General features: G+C 48.7%; 2 protein-coding genes across 2 annotated transcripts in view; both read right to left on the reverse strand.

Moving 5' to 3' along the window:
- Positions 1-4: 4 nt before the first annotated feature.
- abrab (actin binding Rho activating protein b) lies at positions 5-2,727 on the reverse strand. The gene is made up of 2 exons (XM_028964357.1): positions 2,060-2,727; positions 5-1,706 (listed from the first exon to the last, which is right to left on the reverse strand). The coding sequence occupies exons 1-2, from the start codon at positions 2,542-2,544 to the stop codon at positions 1,223-1,225; spliced, it is 969 nt and encodes a 322-aa protein (XP_028820190.1). The 5' UTR covers positions 2,545-2,727; the 3' UTR covers positions 5-1,222.
- Positions 2,728-12,791: 10,064 nt separating this feature from the next.
- angpt1 (angiopoietin 1) overlaps positions 12,792-21,280 on the reverse strand; it is a 47,916-nt gene continuing 39,427 nt past the window's right edge. Inside the window, exons 8-9 of the mRNA XM_028964468.1 lie at positions 15,878-16,008; positions 12,792-14,843 (exon numbers count right to left, since the gene is read on the reverse strand). Coding sequence (XP_028820301.1) covers positions 14,680-14,843; positions 15,878-16,008 — 295 coding nt within the window. The 3' untranslated portion in view covers positions 12,792-14,679. The remainder of the gene's footprint in view (positions 14,844-15,877; positions 16,009-21,280) is intronic.

Below are 21,280 nucleotides of genomic sequence, written 5' to 3' on the forward strand. Positions count from 1 at the left end.
CCTGTTCAATGTACCCGCAACACATCGTTTTCACGCCCAGGGTCACATAAATAGCTCAGATCCTGCACGCCTGGTTGGAGGCCATCGGCTAATTAGTGCATATTTCATGTTCCCACGATCATAGTAAATGTTGAGCAGATATTGTACTCCTGGTTAGATGCCATTCATTGTACTGGTACCAGCGCAATGACAATAAATTTGCTTTGTATCTGATTTATCAAAACCAAGTGTCTTTGGCAGAAGATATGTGGTGTTCATAATGTTCATAAGAGGGTTTGTAACACAGCTTAAGGGTCTTCTCAGCATTTATGTTGGGAATACATGCCTGGGGCCATACGTACGTGCATTTTACATGTCAGCGTCCCATAACAACAAACGAGCAACAAAGTATATCAGGACAAACATAAAACTTTTTTTTTTTGATGCTTGTACATACATTTATGCACCACTGCTTTCACTTTACAGTGCCATTAAAAATGTGTAGGTGACATACAAATTGTCCTCAGCCATTGGGATATGTCCTCATATCCCACACTGTGCGTGCAGCACCTGCCACAAACATGAGACAATCGTCCCGAATCATGTCAATTAGTCACTACGAGTCCAATATCTCCAGATATGTCAAAAGATGCGATAAAAACAATTAGAAACAGCAATCAGCCATACTGGTGTCAACTGCGACCAGGTTAATATCAGGTGGTGGTCATGATGCTAAGGCTTTATAAGAGCATAAATCAGGCAGTGACCAGCAGTGACCATCCTACATGTGACCAGCAGTATGAGCGCCAGCTTCCAGCCTCAGACCCGCAGCCTGAGCGGAAATGACCTTGCTCGGTGTAACAGATATGCTGCAGACTGCTGCTGCTGATGTCTTAAATGTCGCTGTTTGCGCTGGTGGTCAGCGTCAGTAGGAAATGCAAGGAGAGCGCCCCCTGGTGGCCGTCCGGTGAAACTGCGCATAATCCCGAATTCACATGCAGGAGAGGTGAAATGACCTTTATTTCAGCCCCGTTCCCTCGTGATCCCGCGACCTAGTTTTGCTGTTTGCATTGTAAAAAGATGTTCAGCAGTACCTCAGTATGATTAGAGATGTAAAATCAAATGTTCTCAGGCATTTTCACCAAATGTCAACAAATCCTTTCCTATCAAGCTAATGCTGCCTGCTCCTCAAGGATCACCGATATTGATTATGATTAGAATCCAGATCTTCCTCCTTCTGGTGTCAGACTAATAATGTGATGATCACACCATCGTCCTGTCCTTGCCAGAGCATCTCACCCTCGAAGGCCACCTTGCCATGTTTCCTGGCTCTCATGAGGATGCCTACCACCTTGTCCGAAATTCGCACGTAGCGGTCAAACAGCTCCCCGAAGGTGACCCGGGTGCGTCCGTCTGGGTCCGGATCTGCCATGGTCCGGATGATGAAGCACATGTCCTCGATCTCGCGGTGGATGTGGGCCTCGGCCCGCTTGGCCCGCTCCGCGGTCTTGCTGCCCTCCTTGGGCCGGCCGTAGCCCTCCTCGCCCTTGCGAAGTCGAGTCTGCATCGAGTATTCGTAGTCGAAGTCCTCGCTGAAGGGGTTGAGCTTCTGGTTGACCTCGTGCTCCGAGGCCCAGTTCTGCCAGCGGCTCTTCAGGTTGCCCACGGTGCTGTACTTTTTCGGTGTGGAATTGATTTTGTTGGCTTCTTCGTTCTTCTTTTTGAGTCTGTGGAGGTGCAACACAGCGATTTTTTGTCTAGATCATGTACATTAAAGGTATGTGCATAAGCGTTTTATTCATTCAAATAACATTCAATATGAACCCTAGGCTTGATAATGCTCCTTAAAAAATTGAAAATGAAAAATTCCACTTTTTTAAAACCAATTTGTGAAAACAGCTTTTTATACACCAAATTGCACCAAATTCTGAAATAAATGTAATTCCTAACAATCTGGCAACCCTGGTGCTCGCCTCACCCTGAGCGTAAGATGACACATTTTGAGAAAATAATAAAATTGACTAATTTATTCTCATCTTTGTCCACATTTGAGCAGTAGGTCTTTCTGGAAAAAACTTACATTTGGGCCGAGGGTCTCTTTAGCCTCACTTCCTTGGCCTCCTGTGCTCCACCTTCAGATTCTGGACTCCTCTCCTCCGCCTCAGAGAACCCACTGTCCTCTGTGTCCACGCTTCTGTCCCTTTTTTCTTTCTCCATCTCCTTCCAGCCCTTAGCGACCTCCGACACCATGTTGGTGCACATTCGCTCCCCCACGGACTTCACCACCTGCTTGGTCCTGATGCGGGAGTCTCCTTCGTCCTCTGCACCTTCTGCCTTCAAAGGTGGCTTCTTCTCTCTGGGTGTGACTCTCTTATCCTCCGGCTCGCCCAGGACGGCTGGTGCCCAGCCGCTGGGCTCGCTGGACTGCTTCTCCTCGTTCTCGCTCACCCACTTCTGCCAGCTCCGAGCCAGGCTGCACACCGCGCTCACGGCGCGGAGCTTCTTTATGTTCTTGTTGGTCGAGGTCTTCCTCTGTCCAGCCTCGTTCACCTGAACCTGTGACATCTTCGGTTTCTGGTGTCAGTTGCTCTTCCTGTGATGGCTGCTTCCTCTCAAGTGACCCCTCTCACCGCCCAGAAGTCGTGTTACTGCCACGGCGCCCTGCGGCCTCGCTTCCAGAGAACCTGCCAGAAAACACTGGGCTCCTTCTTTACCCTCCCACCTGTGTCGCCTCTGCCTGCGCTCACGGTGACGAGCGGCAGCAAAGTGCAGGGGTGCGAGCCCTAGTGAGGGTGGAAAGTATTTGTGGCATCCCCAGCGCCCCGATGATCGTCTTTCCCTGACACTTGGCGACCCCTGGGCACCAGCGTGGGCTCGGATTTCCTGCCACGGCGGCCATTAGATTAGGGGGCTAAACAGGGGCCAGCCTGCGCACTGTCCCGATTACAGGACGGAAGACCAGACGTATCTGGACGCGTGGCATCGGAGCCTTTGTGCGTAGCCAGGTGTCACCGTATCCCACGTAAAAACCAGACAGGGCCGCCGCTGATCAGATTAAAAGACCATTCAATAGGCTGGCGGGGGCTGGAGGGAATAAATTAGTTAGCTAACAAGACCTTATGCTCTGTCCTGGAGGCATCTAGTGTTTCGGGGTCGGGGGGTGACAGGAAAGGACAGGAAACCCGTGGGGATCTTCTTGTGCGGAGACAAAGTCCTCTAAGAACCCAGCAGATGTGACAGTACAGTATTGTCCTTGCTGGACACAAAATGAACTTTTAATGTAAAAGTAAGTGCAATCAGCCATACTCCATTGATATTCACAGAACGTATTTTGTAATTCCATTCACAATATGGGCAATACAATGATATCAAATACCCTGTTTTGAAGACTGTCCAATTAGCTTAAAATTTCATAGATCAAATTTAGTAAAGCCTCAGCCTATTTATTCTGATGCTTGCAGCGAAACTGAAAACTCAGTTCACTCACAATTGCATTTAAATTCATGTTCAATGTATTACAATTTTATTCTATACATACTGCGCACAGTTGGCACTGTATACATTAATAAATGGGGCACATTGCGGAATGACATCACAGCATGATTTGAACAACAGCTCCACATTACCATTGCCACCTCATTGCGATTTTGTCCTTATTTTCACAACTATGTCCCTTGCACCAGCCGAGCGACTGCGGCATGAGAGTGTTGCTGCATTGCAAAATATCTGCAACTTTAATTCTTTTGCAGTTGTGCAAAATAAACGACAACAGTCCTTATAAAGCATATAAAGCGGAGTGTAACCTGCAAAATATGCTTTGATAGGCGATAAATAAAGGGCCTGGGGCTGCTTGCTGCGTGAGAGAACTAGAGAAACAGTTCCGTGAAACAGAGTTCATCTGAGAAACAGAAAAACCTCGTGAACTTGAACCAAGGAAGAATGTGACACCTGAAGACTATCTCTGCAAGGACGTAGGCAGGGGATAGTCTTGCAATGCACCTGGCAGGCTTGTCTCAGCCAAAAACACAGAGCGTGAAAGGAAGACTGCGCGTTCTCTGGATCCGGTTCATATGTAATATTTACGCCGTGTGTGTATTCACGCGTGCATGCGCGTGTGGATTGTGCACGTTTGCGTTCCCTTGGTAATTTTTGGTTTGGATGAGAAGTTATTAATAGGGCCCGGCTGCAGATCAGGCTGAATTGTGTGCAACAGCTGCTCTGTGCCAGTCAAACACACGCAGACACACACGCAGAACGACCGAATGTGTGTGTGCTCTCATGTTCTTACAGCTTCACCTACTGGATAAAGCATGTTACAACAACTAAATTTATTTCTCATATAGCCCCAAATCACATACAGTGTGTCTCAATGGGTTTTGACAGGTCCTACAGTTGACACCCCCCACACTTGACCCTTCGCACACAAGAAAAAACTCTAGGAGAGAGTTAAAAAGAAAGGAAGAAACGTTGGGAAGGAGTGATACAGTGAGGGACGCCCTTCCAGGGTAGAGTGAGCCTGCAGTTGGTGTCCATGCAGGCTTTGTGATTGTCCAATAAGAGAAAAGGCCTACAGTTCAAAATGTAGTATCATGGTGTACATTACGTGTCCATTATGATGCTACTGATCCATTTGAAGATCCCTGAAGCTGTAGATGTTACGGTGGTGGTGGCTGTGGTGACCCTCTGGTTCATTTCATGCTATGTCCTCGTTTAGCAGTTGCCAGGAACCAGGGTTTATCTGATTTATCTTATCTGTGTCCAACCAGTCCCACTCACATCAACAGTGATGCCTACAAAGCTGTGATGACACAGAGCACAGGCTAATTTTTTCCGCCAATGACCAGAAATTGCAGCTGATGAACGCTGGCATAACACAGATGGCGCAGGGTCAGGTCCTGAACAATGTCACTCCGCTGGTCCCTGATTTTATGAATCATGCATATGAGAAAGCAGAGAGCGTTCCTGTTATTGCTATGGAAGGATGGGAAGGGGAAAAATGCATGATGGGTAAGGAGAGCTACATGTACATGTAGCTGATATAATGCGTGATATGGGTTTTAAATTGGACTCTGGGATAATTTATCTTACAGTTTTGCATTACTTACATGTGAATATGAGGAAATTGAAGTTCACACCAAGAGGTGGACGACTGTGTGTCAGCAGGGGGCGTCAGAGAACATAAAATTTCAGACTTCCGCCAACTGCTCGTCTGTGTGTGTGTGTCCCACCAGTCCCACCAACATCAATAGTGATGCCTACGAAGCTGCGATGACACAGAGCACAGGCTTATTTTTTCCGCCAATGACCAGAAATTGCAGTTGATGATTGCTTGCATAATACTGATGGCGCAGGGTCAGGTCCTGAACAATGTCACTCCACTGGTCCCTGATTGAATAAATCATGCATATGAGAGAGCAGAGGGTGTTCCTGTTATTGCTGTGGAAGGATGGGAAGGGGGAAAAAAATGCATGATGGGTAAGGACGCACACACACACACATCTGAACACCCTGCAGACATTTCTTTATTTTTCCTCGAGAAGGAAACCCAACCGACTTTAAAGTAAAAGCACGTTTCTGTTTCCATCCAAATGAACTCATGGTACATGATTACATCCTACTGTGAGAAGCTCATTAAGTCCTCCTCCCCGCAGTTGCCACAGTTTCGCCGGACCGAGTGTCACCGCCGAGCTCAGGCCCGGGCCCACAGGGTCAGATGGTTTCCATTTTGGCTCCAGGCCTGCATTGATTAATGGCATTCATCATTAGGACAGATGCCCTGCCCGCTCCAGCGATCCAGGTGTCGCTCTGCTTCACCCTGCCTCCATCCCCACCCCGTCCTGGGCCCACCAGGTCGGAACGTCTGTCCACCGTTCGCTTCCAAACCCGGGAGGCCCGAGCAAGTCCACCTGTGGCCCGGGGGCGTGTGACCAAACGTCTCTCCTCTTTCTACCTCCGCGCCCTGGCTGTTTGTCCAGTGCTCCTCAGGGCCAGCAGCTGCTCCCGAGGTTCTGTTTTGGTTGGCCACCATGGGTAGCTGCGCAGCCCCCAAACTCGTGTGTGCCCTGTTTCGGGACCCTTGATGATTGGGGGCGCGCCGAGCGGGGCTGGCGTTCGCTCTAATTGGCTTAGTGTTATTGTAACTGGCCCATGATTAATGTGACTGTTACTGTAGATACTGTAACTGCTAAACACACACAGAGCACCCGGTGAAATATCTAGCAGGCCGCCAAACCAGACGGGACGGCTGTTTCCAGTACTGCTTTGTTATTGGACTATTACGGAACCGTGAAAAAAGGTACCGAAAAGACAGACGTCTTTTAAATTTCCTTTAAAAAAACATCTTAAAAACTCATTTTTCATGGCAAGATCCAGGTAGGTCTCTCGTACCCTACCCGTTTCTTCGCTGTATTATGGACTGTATTTTCAAAATGCCTTCCAGAAACCTTTAAACTGCATTTTATACCAACCAATGCTGAATTTTGCACAATTATGCAAACAGAATTACACAGAAGGATTTTACATTGAACAAATATTTATTTGTTTATGTACCTTTTCCATGTTCATGAGGAAAAAAAAAAAAAGCTAATTAAGTTATTGTTGGTGCTTGTGTTCAAGCATTTTACGAAGAATTAGTCAAGTATATTTAGCATGATTGACAGCAATTTAATAGAAAAGAAAAATAAGAAAAGAATGATCATGAGCTGGACTCATTCATTTACATTTTTTTGATTGCAAAAGTGACATTCCAATCACCCGTCCCCCTCTCCCCTCCCATACCCTACATTACCTTTTTAATATATGATTTTTGCACAGCACATGCCTGTTGTCCTCATTACGGTTGAAATTGGCTTTGTGTGCCTCTGCGTGTTTTTCCTGTCCCTGACTCTGCCAGATGACATCTACAGCCGAATTCTGGTCTTTTCGTTCGGCCGGATCCAGCACCCACATAAATAAGCGTTTTTTGGTGGAAGGGGCTTAATTAGCCGGGGTGGGCGCAGGTCAGGAGAAGGGAAGAAATCCCAACCCCGGCGAAGGGGGGATGACAGGAAGAGCGAGTGGATGGGGTGATCCAGCTGATCTCATTAAGAGCCGTGCGGAGCACGCAAGCTACAGAACGTGGATTTATTGTAAGCGTTGGTGAGGTATTTCGGGGGGGGTGGGGGCAAAAAGAATTTCTTTTCGCTTCTCCTCTCGTTCCTTTCCTTTTGGTGTAAGATTTAGGGCCGCCATTAATAGCAGTCGTTGGTGCAGTCAGTGGACCTTCCACAAGCCTCTGCCGGGTTCAGATTCTCCTCCAGACAGCAGGAGGTTCCTGACCACGGTTACTTCGGGTTTAGATAAACTTAACCTTCTAATAATGCATGAAATTGCTAAAACACACCAGGCCCAGGAGACGGTGTCTTCACACACAACTTAGCGCCGGTTTACCACCAGGTCCAAAACACTGAGGAGTGCTGATTTTGTGAGTAAAATGGTGCCGAATCCAGGATTTCCAACTCACCAAGTCAAATCATTCCAATTCGTCCTCACTTGATGAGGGAATCAGCTCGTGCTCGCTCATTATTTCTTGCTGCGATGAACTGTGGGCTTGGAATGGTGACAGTATAAAGAACATGTTATGTGCAGGGGAAAACTGATCCGGGGTCAGTATTGTCCACATGGCTGCAACATTCCTTTTGGACCTCCAGTCAGACAAAATCGTGACGTGGCTGTCATCTGCACAGACGTGAACGCAGAAAAAAACTTGCTGCACTCGCCTGAGAATAAATTTGAGCGGGCTGGTATGGGCGATGAAGACCTTGAAGAACTTTGACCGCATTGTTGAATCTTTTCTCTTAAGATGATTTCAGTTCCTCTTTTATATTCTTCTATATTCATACTGCTGGTCAGAGAACATTACTGACACTACAGCTTGTACCTCTGGACACCTTAGATGCCCAGTTGCATCCTGAGCACTTCATACATTCCACAATTCCAACTGAGGATCAAAGATGTCCTCTCTTCTTTCACTCTAAAATAGTCATTTTGTGGGCTAAGGGTTTTTCAAACTGATTGCTGTCTAATTTATTCTCAGTTGTTAATTGTTCTGTCTTTTTAAATGTAGTTAATAGCAAATTTACTGAGTTTTGAATCAGAAAAAAAGTATGTCTAGCCATTAAAAATGTGTCTGGCTGCATTAGCATAAAGTAGCGTGCACAGAGCAACAGATCAATTATAGCATGAAATGCAAGGTGGCAGTAAAGGAGAAGATGGCAAAATGAAGGAGGGGGGGGTGACTGTCTCTGGGGATTTTGTCTGGGATGTAAAAGACAAGTTTGCTGAAAAAAAAAAAAAGGAATCTCCAAGTCTCTCGGGTTTCATGGTTTCTGAAAGCTTATTCACAGATTTGGTTTCTCCTTCACAGACCCTTGGGGATTTTTTTTTTTCACAAGAGGAACCCCCGGGGTGACCTTGTGTGAACACGTCCGTCCCGCTCCATGCATGTGCTCACCGGAAGAACAGGGCAGAACAAAGATATAAATCCCAAGTTTAACAACGTCAGTAAGTCCCAGAATGCAATGCCAAGGTAGCATCTGAATGAGAAAAAAATGTCTTCGGCCATTTTGTCCCTCTGTTGTGTTACGCGCTGCCTGTTTGAGGCTCTCCTATCTCAACCTCGTCATTAAAGAGGTTCTCCATCAGGGAGTGCACCTTGCACAAACGTCCACCTCCCTGGGGAGCAGATCCGGAGATGAATCGTTTAAGATAACAGGCGACCCGCTGCGTCCCCCCACCAGGGGTGCATGTATGGACCGTAGATCTGTTCTGCTGCACGCCTGGAAAACTCTTTTATGTATTTGAACGAGGGCCTTGATGAATACCCAGCACTAGTAATATTCATGAAGAAGACGACTTATACTCTGCACAGCTATATGGTATGCTTTAAAGTATGTTTATCATGCTTAGCATATTTACAAGAATGCAAAATAAATAGCATAAATATATACAGTACAGACCACAAGTTTGGACACACCTTCTCATTCAAAGTGTTTTCTTTATTTTCATGACCATTTACGTTGGTAGATTCTCACTGAAGGCATCAAAACTATGAATGAACACATGTGGAGTTATGTACTTAACAAAAAGTGGAGACCTGTACTCCACAGTCACCGGACCTGAACCCAATCCAGATGGTTTGGGGTGAGCTGGACCCCAACAAGTGCTAAACACCTCTGGGAACTCCTTCAAGACAGTTGGAGAAGCATTTCAGGTGACGACCTCTTGAAGCTCATCGAGAGAATGCCAAGAGTGTGCAAAGCAGTAATCAGAGCAAAGAAACTAGAATATAAAACATGTTTTCACTTATTTCACCTTTTTGTTAAGTACAGAACTCCACATGTGTTCATTCATAGTTTTGATGCCTTCAGTGAGAATCTACCAACGTAAATGGTCATGAAAATAAAGAAAACACATTGAATGAGAAGGTGTGTCCAAACTTTTGGCCTGTACTGTATATGTACCCTGACTTTCATTTGTAGAGACCTATGCTGCTGTCAGGATAATTATGCAAAAAAAAATATTTTTTATAACATTTTTCTATAATATATAAAGGAGTGATAATTCAACAATATGTAGCTAATGGAGTCCTTTTTTAACGTCCATTAAAACGACTTTGCATCTGACCCTCGATACTTCTGTGCCTGACAGAAGAAGCCATTCGGAACCTTCACCTCAGCATCTCTTTCTCTCCAAGAAATCCACAGCAGACGATACGTCACCCGACATATCCGTCAACAAACACGGAACTCATGGAAACTGCCTTCGTCTTCATCGATGTAGCTAGCTACCATCTCCCTTCAGCACAAAAAAATGCAAAGATCGTCTTTCGCAAACACGGAGAGACAGGGAATGTCACACAAACATATAAACAGAGCGACTTCCCGACACGGACCGTGACCATTTGTCACGGGAAACTTGGCCACGTGGCACGAGGTCCACACAGCATGGCTCCCCGGGGCCCGCGGCGTCTGTTGCTCGTAGAGCGGCGGGTAAACACGTCCATTTAGCGGCATCTGGTGCCCTGGAACCACGGGCTGTAAATCAGCCTGTGGACGAAGCCGCGCTGAGCGCCGTGCGTTTGACTTTCTCCCAAAACCCGGGGGTCTTCCGTGCAACACACACACACACACACACATTCTCACCAAACTCTAAATCAAGTGTCACTCTCAGCGTGGCACGCCATCCATCACGGCAAACACCTATTGAGAATTTTGAAAAGAGAGGGAGGGCGGCGAGCCGGGGAGCCCCCCCCTCCCCCGGACTTTTACGGCGTGTTTACACTTTTGTTCCTATCCATTTATATTTTTTTAAGAAAGCGACACGGGAGAGTTTTGTTTTTGGACGCTTTGTCGAGATCCGGGCGAGGGGGGGGGGGGGTTGTCTTTGTGACCAGATGAGTATCCATTTCCACAGCCAACGAGACGTGGCAACAAGCGCCGCTCACATTTCAAATAATAAATGGTGCAGGATCATCTACTTTTGACCCTTTAGTAATTTTATGGAACGCAACGTGTCATCTGGGGCATTGCATTAACGTCCCAAAAAACGTGTTTATTTCTTCAATTCTAGATTACCGTTCACTTCATTTAGAGCAAAGATAAATTTTTCAGGGTCCAGAGCTTTGGCCTAATTTGGGCTGCGTTTGCGATGAAACAGATGGCTGAGCATATTCGGACCATGGAAGATTTCAAAGTTTCTAAGAAAGGCACATTAACAATAAATGCTTGACCTAACACCTAATATTTTTAATTCAGCAGAGAACGTGGAGAAGGTTTTGGGTTCCAGTGGCTGGGCCGAGAAACGGATGGATGTCTGGAACGGCTGCATCGACTTACAACATATAAATATATAGATAATTTTTCTTCCATTTGCGTGTCAAAAATGTTCCCTTTAAATAGGTTCTGAGTTTTCTGTACTCACCTAATAAATCAACATTAACTCCATCCATTGGACATGTTTTTTTTTATTATCCTACATAATCAATGATTATTAAGATAAAAGCTAAGATAATTAACTTCAGAAGGAAAAAATGTCCTTTGAAAAGTCAGCACATCAAAAAAAGTCCAAAAGCTTGAACTGTTTCTCTTTTTCGTCAGTGACATCTGGTAGACAGCAGCAAACTGGCATCAGTTGATGTTCTGCTGATGTTCTGTCAGATGACATTGTAATAACACACACGCATACACAGACACACACACACACACACACACACACAATAAAACAAGGAATAAAGGTGAAGATTTGAGTCTTTCCAAATCTTGTCTTCTCTTCACCACCTTAAGTTGGACAAAGGGGACGGTTTCCAACAGTCCTGAAGGTTTATACTGAACACTTGTAATTCTTATAATTCACTCATGTTAATGAGCGTCTCATCAAGCTGCTTTTGATGATGACAAAAGTGAACAAAGCCGCCGTAAAGGAAAAAGAGGCGACTCTGAAGAACAGACATCACTCATCAAACACACTTCACTTTCTCCTGATACAACAAATAATAAATATATTTCTTGCTATTGATTTTTCAAAATGGCTCCATCTTAGTCTACATGACAACCACAGAGTAGGGGTGTGTGTGTGTGTGTGTGTCTTCAATCACACCACACCAAACTCCGAGTGTCCCTGATATAGCCAATAATCCCTGATATAGCCTGTAACATTGATGATCTTTTGAACCTTATAAACACCCTATGAATACAATGCACATTGAGGAACCAGAACTTCGAACGGGAACAATCATGTTCCACAAGGTAACTGTCCAAAGATGCGGAGAGCAAAGGAGAATGTATGCCAAAGATCTGTTTGTGTCCAGTCTCCAGATGCTGAGCTGGTGTTCTTTGCATTGTATGTACTGTATTTGTGCTTATCTGATCTGGCCTGGATTCAGCATTCACTTTGTAGGCCAGGTCTAAGCGTCCCTCAGGAGGAACCCCCATCTCAGTCTTCATGGCCGGCCAGGGGCCAGCAAAGTGGGGGGCGGTGTTGGCGATTGGGGTCCAGGGGTTTTGGGGGTTGGCTGTGGAGAGGACGGCCTGTCCGAACGTGTTTGGATTATCCCTCACCTGTTGAACCTCACCAGAGATCTTGTCTACGTTCCCTCTACCGCATCACATTGTGCAGACCCAAATCCCCCGCCCTGTAACAACACAAGCGTACATACGTGTCATCGCTGTTACTGACTGCCCGGCTCTCGCCTCTCATTGTTCGCAAGGACCTCTTCAATGGCGGCCGCATTCCTCCGGGGGTGTGGGGTCAGAGGCGGCGCTGACATGCCAAGCGCCGCTGTGTGAGCGGCAGTCATTTGTTTAACCTCCGATTAGGTTGAGCAACACCCGTCACAGAGGGACCCAGGGTGCCCGACTTCATCGTTTGACACCCAGGCAATCTGTCACTGCGGAGAACCGGGTAATTAACACCCAACACAATAGAGCTAGTTGGTAGGGGACTATCTCGACACCATCTGGCGACGACGCCCTCATGTGCGAGGGGTATTGTGAGCAAATGTGAGACCAAAAAACATTCCGTCCAAACAAGGGAAATGGAGAAGGTTGGCATCCAGTTGTTAACCATCTCGCTGAACTTCGTTGAACATCCACGGTCAACCGGTTGCCACGGGTTTGACTCATGGACTTTTCCTCTGTGCATTATACTGCCAACATAATATCCCAATGCCAAAGATGTCCCAATCGACGTAAGCTGGAGAAATGCATCACATGCTCTTTATTTCGTCTATTGTGAGACCAACATGTTTAAATAAAATGACAAAAAAAACCCTACAGCTTGATGAGATAATACCAAAGGCAATAGCAGAGTCACTTGAGGCACTTGCCTTTACTGTAATTACAGATGAATAAACACACACATTGACACATACACAGGACATACGGATAAGAAACGGAAAAAAAAATACAGTGCTTTCCTCAGGAAAGTTATTTTACATATACACATTAAATTACACCATTTACAGAGTATGGTAATAAACATGTCACATTGAGGTCTTACACAATCCAGATGCAGCGAGGCATTTTCATACGTGTACCTGCATATATAGTTACATATTATTCTTCGAACACGTTCCATGCTGGTAGTTATGTAATGGATGCGTACAGTGCACAGAACTGAACCGAACAGTTTGTTTCAGCTGAGATGCATTAAAAAGATATATAAGGCCAAATGCGGAATAGGCACGCCAGTGAGTTCTCCATACTGAATAAAGAGCAGGGGTGCTTGAGATGTGCAAGAATATTTTTCAGAAGAAAGGTGTAGGACAAAGTTAACCAAGTAGTACAAAAATAGATTAGAAAATTGAGTTTTTAAATGACCAGAGCTTCTTCGGTGTTAAATGTCAGAACTGAATGATTTTATAATGCATTTCAGTGATGTAACTTCAATGATTTTGTCTGATTATAAAAAAGAAATGGAAATGGTGGCACTGTTATGCATTTGTAATTTTTTTAATTTAATTAATGTTTGAAAATGAAAAAAAAACAAAAAACCTGGTATATTAGTCTCAATATGATAAGCTGGACTGTTACAATAAATATAGAAATGTGGAGAGAGAGTGACAGTATAGTGATGCCTTCTGGTAACACTGACCATATGTATTCATAGACATTGGGATGAATAAAAAATGATTTATGCAGCGTCACGGTGTTCAAGATATTCACATTGGAGAAAATACGCACATTCATAATAATATTGCCCACCCCGACCGCAAAATGAGAGGAGAATATTTTGAATGCGTCCATGTTAGGGGTTTTGAGCGGACACATTCTAACCTTCAGCTAATACTGTTTTGGATTTCTTCCACACCCACAGCTGTACCTGTAACAGCGTCACTATAATATTGCACATAACTGCACTCATATGGTTGCTGACATGAGGTCAGAATTGTAGCACATTTCAATCTTGGCACGCGTTGGTTATAAAACACCCAATAATAAATGCTGATGAACCTCCACCAGAGGTCACGGCCAATAATAATGTGACATCTTGAACTTGTGAAACAATCAACATGTCCTGGCAGAAGAACCGCTGACCACGTCCCGTACTCAATTGTCAGTGTCCGTGAAGGACTTTCAACAGGACCTGTAGACCAGGCCTGTATTTCTCATCTGCGAGGTTTGTACCAAAAAACAAAACAAAACAATCATTTGTATCACACTAATGTACTGGAATACAAAATATGAGAAAATAATAATATTTGAGTCCCAAATTTAATTGCGCAACTCCACTCTGTTGGTTTCTTAGGACCTTCCAGAAGAATGAAACTTTCTGAGACCTTTTTGCAAGTCGAATGAGTTGAGAAGACAGCATGGAACTGCCGGCTCCAATCAAAGGCAAGCTTTCCACAACAGTAGTCCGCAACTCTGGAGCGAGAGACGAGAGGCACTTCAAGTCCGTACCACGTCTATAAAAATAAAAAGAGCCAGGTTTTTTTTTCCAAAGTCCTGAAGAGCCAAACCGCCCACCACAGCTGAGCTCCGTGATAAGAATAGGACGACAGGATTTCCAGAATTGCAACAGCCAGTTCCTGGGAGTGATTATCAGGGCAAAAGCGTCACTTGCGGCCAGGTAGTGAACCTTGTGACAGTGTCATGGAATTGAGGGCAGAATGCCAAAAGGCATGAGCCTGAAGCTCTGGAAGGTCCCCTGGAATAGAGCGGCCTACGAGAAGTCCGTAGGCCTAATCATCATGGCAGTGCCTCTGAGAGAGTAGCTGGGGCCCTTGAAGTAGTGCCACTTGATGCCATTGAGTTTGCCCACATGCTGCCCTTTGGCGTAGTACATTCCATTGAGATTGGACGGACCACAGGCATCAAACCACCAACCTACGCAAACAAAAGAATGCATGCAATTCATTAACAATTTTTCAGTTAGCTGAAACACAAATCTAGAGTCACTAGAGTTGGAATTTCAAGGTGATTTGACCACATAATTCTAGACTGACTGAAGACTCATCTAAGTCAGGCCTGAACTTACACAGCAGCTCTTTGCAGCTAATATTGGAGATGCTAGGTCACATAACCCCTACTGCAGCCAGGTATTGGGTTTGACCCAGGTTAGTCTGTCATTCCAGAGAGGTCTAGAGACGGTAGAATGGGTAAAATAGGTTGACAGTGAGTGGCAGTGCCCGGTGTCCATCTGCCAGGGTTGGTATTTGGAGAAAAGGTGTACAGTAGACGTGTCTATGTTTGTAGGCCGTATTTGGCACTAGCTGGGTAGGCGCGTCCATGCCAACATTCTCACTGCATAATGTTGTGCACAGATTGCAAGAATTTGGCACAACTCTGATGCGCTAACTCTGATGTTGCTTAAGAGCACTGCTGGTGTCCTTTGGACACCTTCCTGCAAGGTTGGTCATGTTTTCAGTACTGAAAAGACCCAATCGATCAATACTTTCCTCATCTGTTCATACAGGGTTTCTCTCCCCGTGGAACTCTTCCTCATTTGTTGCACACATTCCCCATCACATTCCCCTTTATTGAATATCCTGTGATGAATCAACGTCAGGACCCTGTTTAGCACACTGTTGGCATACACATTCGAAATAAGAGCGAAAACAAAGGCCAGATCCATAGTGGAGAGCATCAAGCTGAACAATCTGAAGCTGAACATGGCGTCATGCTGCTGGTTTGGGATGAAGCGTTGCCATTTGAGAACGTGTTCTTCCTCTGGGAGCCTGGCCGAGCCTTTGGCTGGTCATCCAATAGTCTGAATTTTCATGCGAGAAGATATAAGCTTTGTGGACATACGAATGTCACCCGAATACTTTGCTTTCCTCAATGGTGAGAGACAGGATGCAGCGACCTTTCTAAATCAAATCTGAAACCCCTGCAACCTTTGAACTGATACGGAGACTCACCACCAGTCAGCATGAGGGAACACTTGCACATGCAGTTGTCGTTGTCCACGTCTTTGGTGCTGAAGTCTGCGCCATGGATCACCAGACTGCTGAGCCTGCCTGCCGTTCCACTGTGGCTCTTCAGGGACAGTCTGGTCCCAGTCAAGAGAAAGGCAAAAGCACAGGAAGCATAAGTAAAGTGACAACTTATACATGTGTAAATGCACAGATATCACATTCTCCATCTTGTAGGCTGCACGTGTGTAGAAGCAAGGCATAAATAATGTCACATGATCCAATCATGTGACCGGGAGTAACACGGAAACGAGGTAACGTGACTCCTATATAATAGGCTGGAGAGCAGCTGCCAATTGCTCAGTCATTGAATGACGCACGCCATTCGACTCGGCTCCGAAAACCCGCTCCCAGTAAGACCGTACCTGTCCTCTCTGTTCTCCCGATACCTGAACTCCTTCCTGTCACTCTGTCCTGCCCTGTCTTGTGTCTTAATACGCGAACGACAACATCAGTGTGGTGTTGCGGCTCGCGCCGTCCCCGTTCGCAGATTAACGCGGAGGAACTTACCTGCCTCCCTGCGTCCCACCGCACCGAGGTCTCTCGTTTCCTCCTACACGTCTCTCTTGTTCTGGTCCCGGTTCGCGTTACAGAATGACTGAGCCAGAATTACGCGCTTCACAACTCGCTGCTTTGTGCGATCGGATAGCGCGGCAGGAGAATCTTTTTGGAAGTCTGTCGCAGGAGGTTCGCTTCCTGCGGCAGCGCGTTCAGGAAGTGACCGCCGCGCACCGAGACCATGAAGCGGCGAGCGTGGCGCAGAGCCCTCGCCCCCCCGCGGTTCCCGAACCCAGTTTGCCGCTCCCGGAGCGCTGGAACGGGACCGAGGGGAGCGGCGAGGTGCTCCTCACCGCTCTCTCGTTGATTTTCGAGTTACAGCCTAGCCGCTACCCCAGTGCCCGGTCCCGAATCGCCTTATTACTAACCCGGCTCGGTGGTTCCGCCGCAGAGTGGGCGGCTGCGCGAATTAGTTCCCCCAGTTCTGCGTCCCTCTCGTATGCCGAATTCGTGGAGGAATTAAAACTCACCTTCTGTCATCCGGACGGCGTGGAAGACGTCGCGTCACAGCTTTACCATCTGCGCCAGGGTACCTCATCGGTCAGCCAGTTTACCGCCAGATTCCAGACCCTGGCTGCAAAGACTCCGCTGGGCGACCACGCCCTCCGGATGATGTACTATGAGGGACTGGCCCCACGAATTCGGGGTGAGATGGTCAGTCGGGAGATGCCAGCAACATATGAGGCCCTCATACAACTCGCAATGCGGATTGATCGCCATCTGCTGGCTCTCCCGAAAACTGCGGCCCCCATTCCGACCCTGCATCAGACCCCTCGACCGCCTCTATCACCACTTCAGCCCACCGTCACTCCTCCAGACCATAGGGGGGAACCCATGCAGCTGGGACGGACAACCCTCACGCCTGAAGAGAAGCAACGGCGTTTTCGGGAGGGTTTGTGTGCATACTGCGCTTCCCCCTCACACATCCGCCTGACCTGCCCTATTCGTCCGGGGAGACGGGACACCCAGCAGATCAGCACGGCACGGCCATCTAGGCCCCTTCCTCCACATCTGATGCCACCGACCTCCCGACTCACTCTCCCGGCCGTCCTGGAATGTAATCAGCGAAGCATCTCCACCACAGCCTTTGTGGACTCCGGGGCGGCTGGAAATTTCATAGACCACTCCTTCATCCGACAACATCACATTCCCCTGGAACTCCTCCCAAGTCCTCTCACAATAACCTCCGTGGATGGTCATCCTATCTCCGCAGGACCCATCATTCACCGTACGGTCCCTCTGCAACTCCGGCTGGACTCCCATGTGGAGAAAATCCAATTTCTGGTGACCAAGATCATCACCTCACCACTCCTCCTCGGGTTCCCCTGGTTGTCCCTACATGAACCCCATCTCTCCTGGTCGTCGGGCATGGTGTTGGAGTGGGGAGCGCACTGCCATCACCATTGCCTTCTGCCACAACCCTCCTCGTCTGTCTCCACGAACCCAGAACCGAGTCCTCCAGTGTTAGACAACATTCCCTCCTGTTACCATGACCTAGCCACCGTCTTCAGTTCAGCCAAAGCCGCCCAGCTGCCTCCCCATCGACCAGGCGACATGGCCATTGATCTGCTGCCAGGAACCACTCCTCCGAAAGGACATCTCTACTCCCTCTCCAAGGCAGAGCAATTGGCCATGGAGCGGTTTGTGGCAGAGGCGCTTCAAAACGGCACCATCCGCCCCTCGACCTCCCCGGCCGCGGCAGGGTTCTTCTTTGTGACCAAGAAGGATGGTGGTCTGCGACCGTGCGTGGACTATCGGGGACTCAATAAAATCACCATCAAAAATCGAACACCGTTACCCCTCACCAACACCGCCCTGGACGCCCTCTCGGGAGCCAAGTATTTCACGAAGCTGGATCTCCGGTCTGCCTACAACCTGATTCGTATCCGGGAGGGCGATGAGTGGAAAACCGCCTTCATCACCCCCACTGGTCATTTTGAATCCCTAGTAATTCCATTCGGTCTATGCAACGCACCCGCCGTCTTCCAGCAGTTCATAAATGATACTCTCCAGGACATGCTGGGACGGTGGGTGTATGCCTACCTGGACGACGTACTCATTTATTCACCCACTCTAGAATCCCATATTCAACACGTGAGGGCAGTACTAAAGAGATTGCTCGCCCACCGACTGTACTGTAAGCTGGAAAAATGCGCCTTCCACCAGCGCTCCACCACGTTCCTGGGTTTTACCATCTCGTCCCAGGGTGTGGCCATGGAGCCCAAGAAGCTAGAAGCAGTGGCGTCGTGGCCCCTACCCACGACGCTGAAGCAACTGCAGCGGTTTCTTGGGTTTGCAAATTTCTATCGTCGCTTCATCCGTGGCTACAGTACGGTCGCAGCACCCCTCACTGCTCTCACCAAACCGTCACCAGGTCCGCTTCGCCTAACCCCGGAGGCCATTCAAGCATTTAAATCTTTGTGTCACCATTTCACCACCGCCCCCATTCTTCAACACCCAGACCCTACCCTTCCGTTTGTTGTAGAAGTGGACGCGTCAGAGGTGGGTGCTGGCGCCGTCCTCTCTCAACGCGGTCCGGACCGGAAATTGCACCCGTGTTGCTTCTTCTCGCGGAAGTTCACCCCTGCACAGCAGCGATACGGGGTGGGGGACCGTGAGCTGCTGGCGGTCAGGTGGGCCCTCGAGGAGTGGCGGCACTGGCTGCAAGGCAGTGACACCCCCTTTCTGGTCTGGACCGATCACCAAAACCTAATCTCTATCAAAACCACCAAACAGCTCAATCCCCGCCAGGCGAGGTGGGCACTATTCTTTGAACAGTTCGACTTCCAACTCTCCTACCGTCCCGGCTCCAAAAACCAGAAAGCCGATGCCCTGTCCCGTCAACACGCCCCAGACTCACCATCCTCTGACCCCGAACCCGTTCTTCCTCCTCATCGCATCCTAGGCCCTCTCCGGTGGTCCCTCGAGACGAAGGTCCGGGCAGCACAGGCATCCGACCCTGGCCCAGACAACACCCCACCCGGGTGCCTGTACGTCCCAAATACCTGCCGGCCCGATGTACTGCATTGGGGCCATTCCTCCGTCCTCTCAGGCCATCCAGGACGCCAACGGACCCTCTCCTTCATTCGCCGAGCATTCTGGTGGCCTTCAGTACGACGGGACGTACAGGCCTACGTGGATGCATGTGATGTCTGTGCCCGTGCCAAGACTCCCAACACTCCGGCTGCTGGGCCCCTGCGTCCCCTTCCCATTCCTCATCGCCCCTGGACCCACCTCGCCTTGGACTTCATCACCGGCCTCCCTGAAGCTAGTGGTATGACCACCATCCTGACCATAGTGGATCGTTTCTCCAAAGCGGTCCACTTGGTCGCCCTGCCCGGCCTACCGTCCTCTGCCACAACCGCTGACCTCGTGCTTCAACACGTGGTCCGCCTCCATGGGTTCCCCCAAGACATCGTCTCTGATCGGGGACCCCAATTCGTCTCAGCTGTGTGGAAGGCGTTTTGTCGCCTTATCGGATCCACCTGCAGCCTCTCCTCTGGCTACCATCCCCAGACCAACGGTCAGGTGGAGAGGGCCAACCAACAGCTGGGACGATACCTGCGATGCTTCGCGTCCGAACACCAACGCACTTGGCCCGGGTTTCTCCTGTGGGCGGAGCTGGCCCACAACCTGCAAATCTCCTCCGCCACCGGCCATAGTCCCTTTGAGATCTGCCATGGATATCAGCCCCCCATCTTCACGCACCAGGTGCCTGCAGGTGGGGTCCCCTCGGCCCGTCAGATGATCCGCGGTTGTCGAACGGCCTGGAAATCGGCGCGGTCGGCCCTCCTCATCGCCTCCCGAAGGATGTCCACCCAGCACGATCGCCGGCACCCTCGTCGACTGCACTTCCGAGTGGGACAGAGGGTGTGGCTGTCCACCAAAGACCTACGTCTCAGGACTGAGTCACACAAGCTGTCCCCTCGATACATCGGACCATTCCGGATCCTCAGTCGGATCAACCCCCTCACATACCGTCTCCAACTCCCTCCTGCCATCCGTGTCCATCCAGTCTTCCATGTCAGTAAACTCAAACCCTTTGTCCGATCCTCGCTTCATCCTCCTGCTCCGGATCCGCCACCGCCACGCATCGTCGACGGGGGACCCGCCTACACTGTGGAGCGCATCATTGCCTCGCGCCGCAGAGGTCGGGGGGTCCAGTACCTGGTGCATTGGACCGGCTATGGACCAGAAGAACGGTCTTGGATCCCGAGTCGTTTCATCCTGGACCCGTCTCTGGTGGCTGAGTACCGGCAGCGTACCGCCGCCACTCCGGGGCCGTCGGGGGTCGGCCCTGGAGGGGGGGGTACTGTCACATGATCCAATCATGTGACCGGGAGTAACACGGAAACGAGGTAACGTGACTCCTATATAATAGGCTGGAGAGCAGCTGCCAATTGCTCAGTCATTGAATGACGCACGCCATTCGACTCGGCTCCGAAAACCCGCTCCCAGTAAGACCGTACCTGTCCTCTCTGTTCTCCCGATACCTGAACTCCTTCCTGTCACTCTGTCCTGCCCTGTCTTGTGTCTTAATACGCGAACGACAACATCAGTGTGGTGTTGCGGCTCGCGCCGTCCCCGTTCGCAGATTAACGCGGAGGAACTTACCTGCCTCCCTGCGTCCCACCGCACCGAGGTCTCTCGTTTCCTCCTACACGTCTCTCTTGTTCTGGTCCCGGTTCGCGTTACAAATAATACAAATAAATCCTACGCAGGCCGAGGAAACAGGACCGGAGGGCAAAAGATTATTACAGATGTACTCCGTTTCCGACATGGGGGATGAAG

The sequence above is a fragment of the Denticeps clupeoides genome, chromosome 20, assembly GCF_900700375.1.
Source record: "Denticeps clupeoides chromosome 20, fDenClu1.1, whole genome shotgun sequence".
In the NCBI taxonomy this organism is placed as follows: domain Eukaryota; kingdom Metazoa; phylum Chordata; class Actinopteri; order Clupeiformes; family Denticipitidae; genus Denticeps; species Denticeps clupeoides.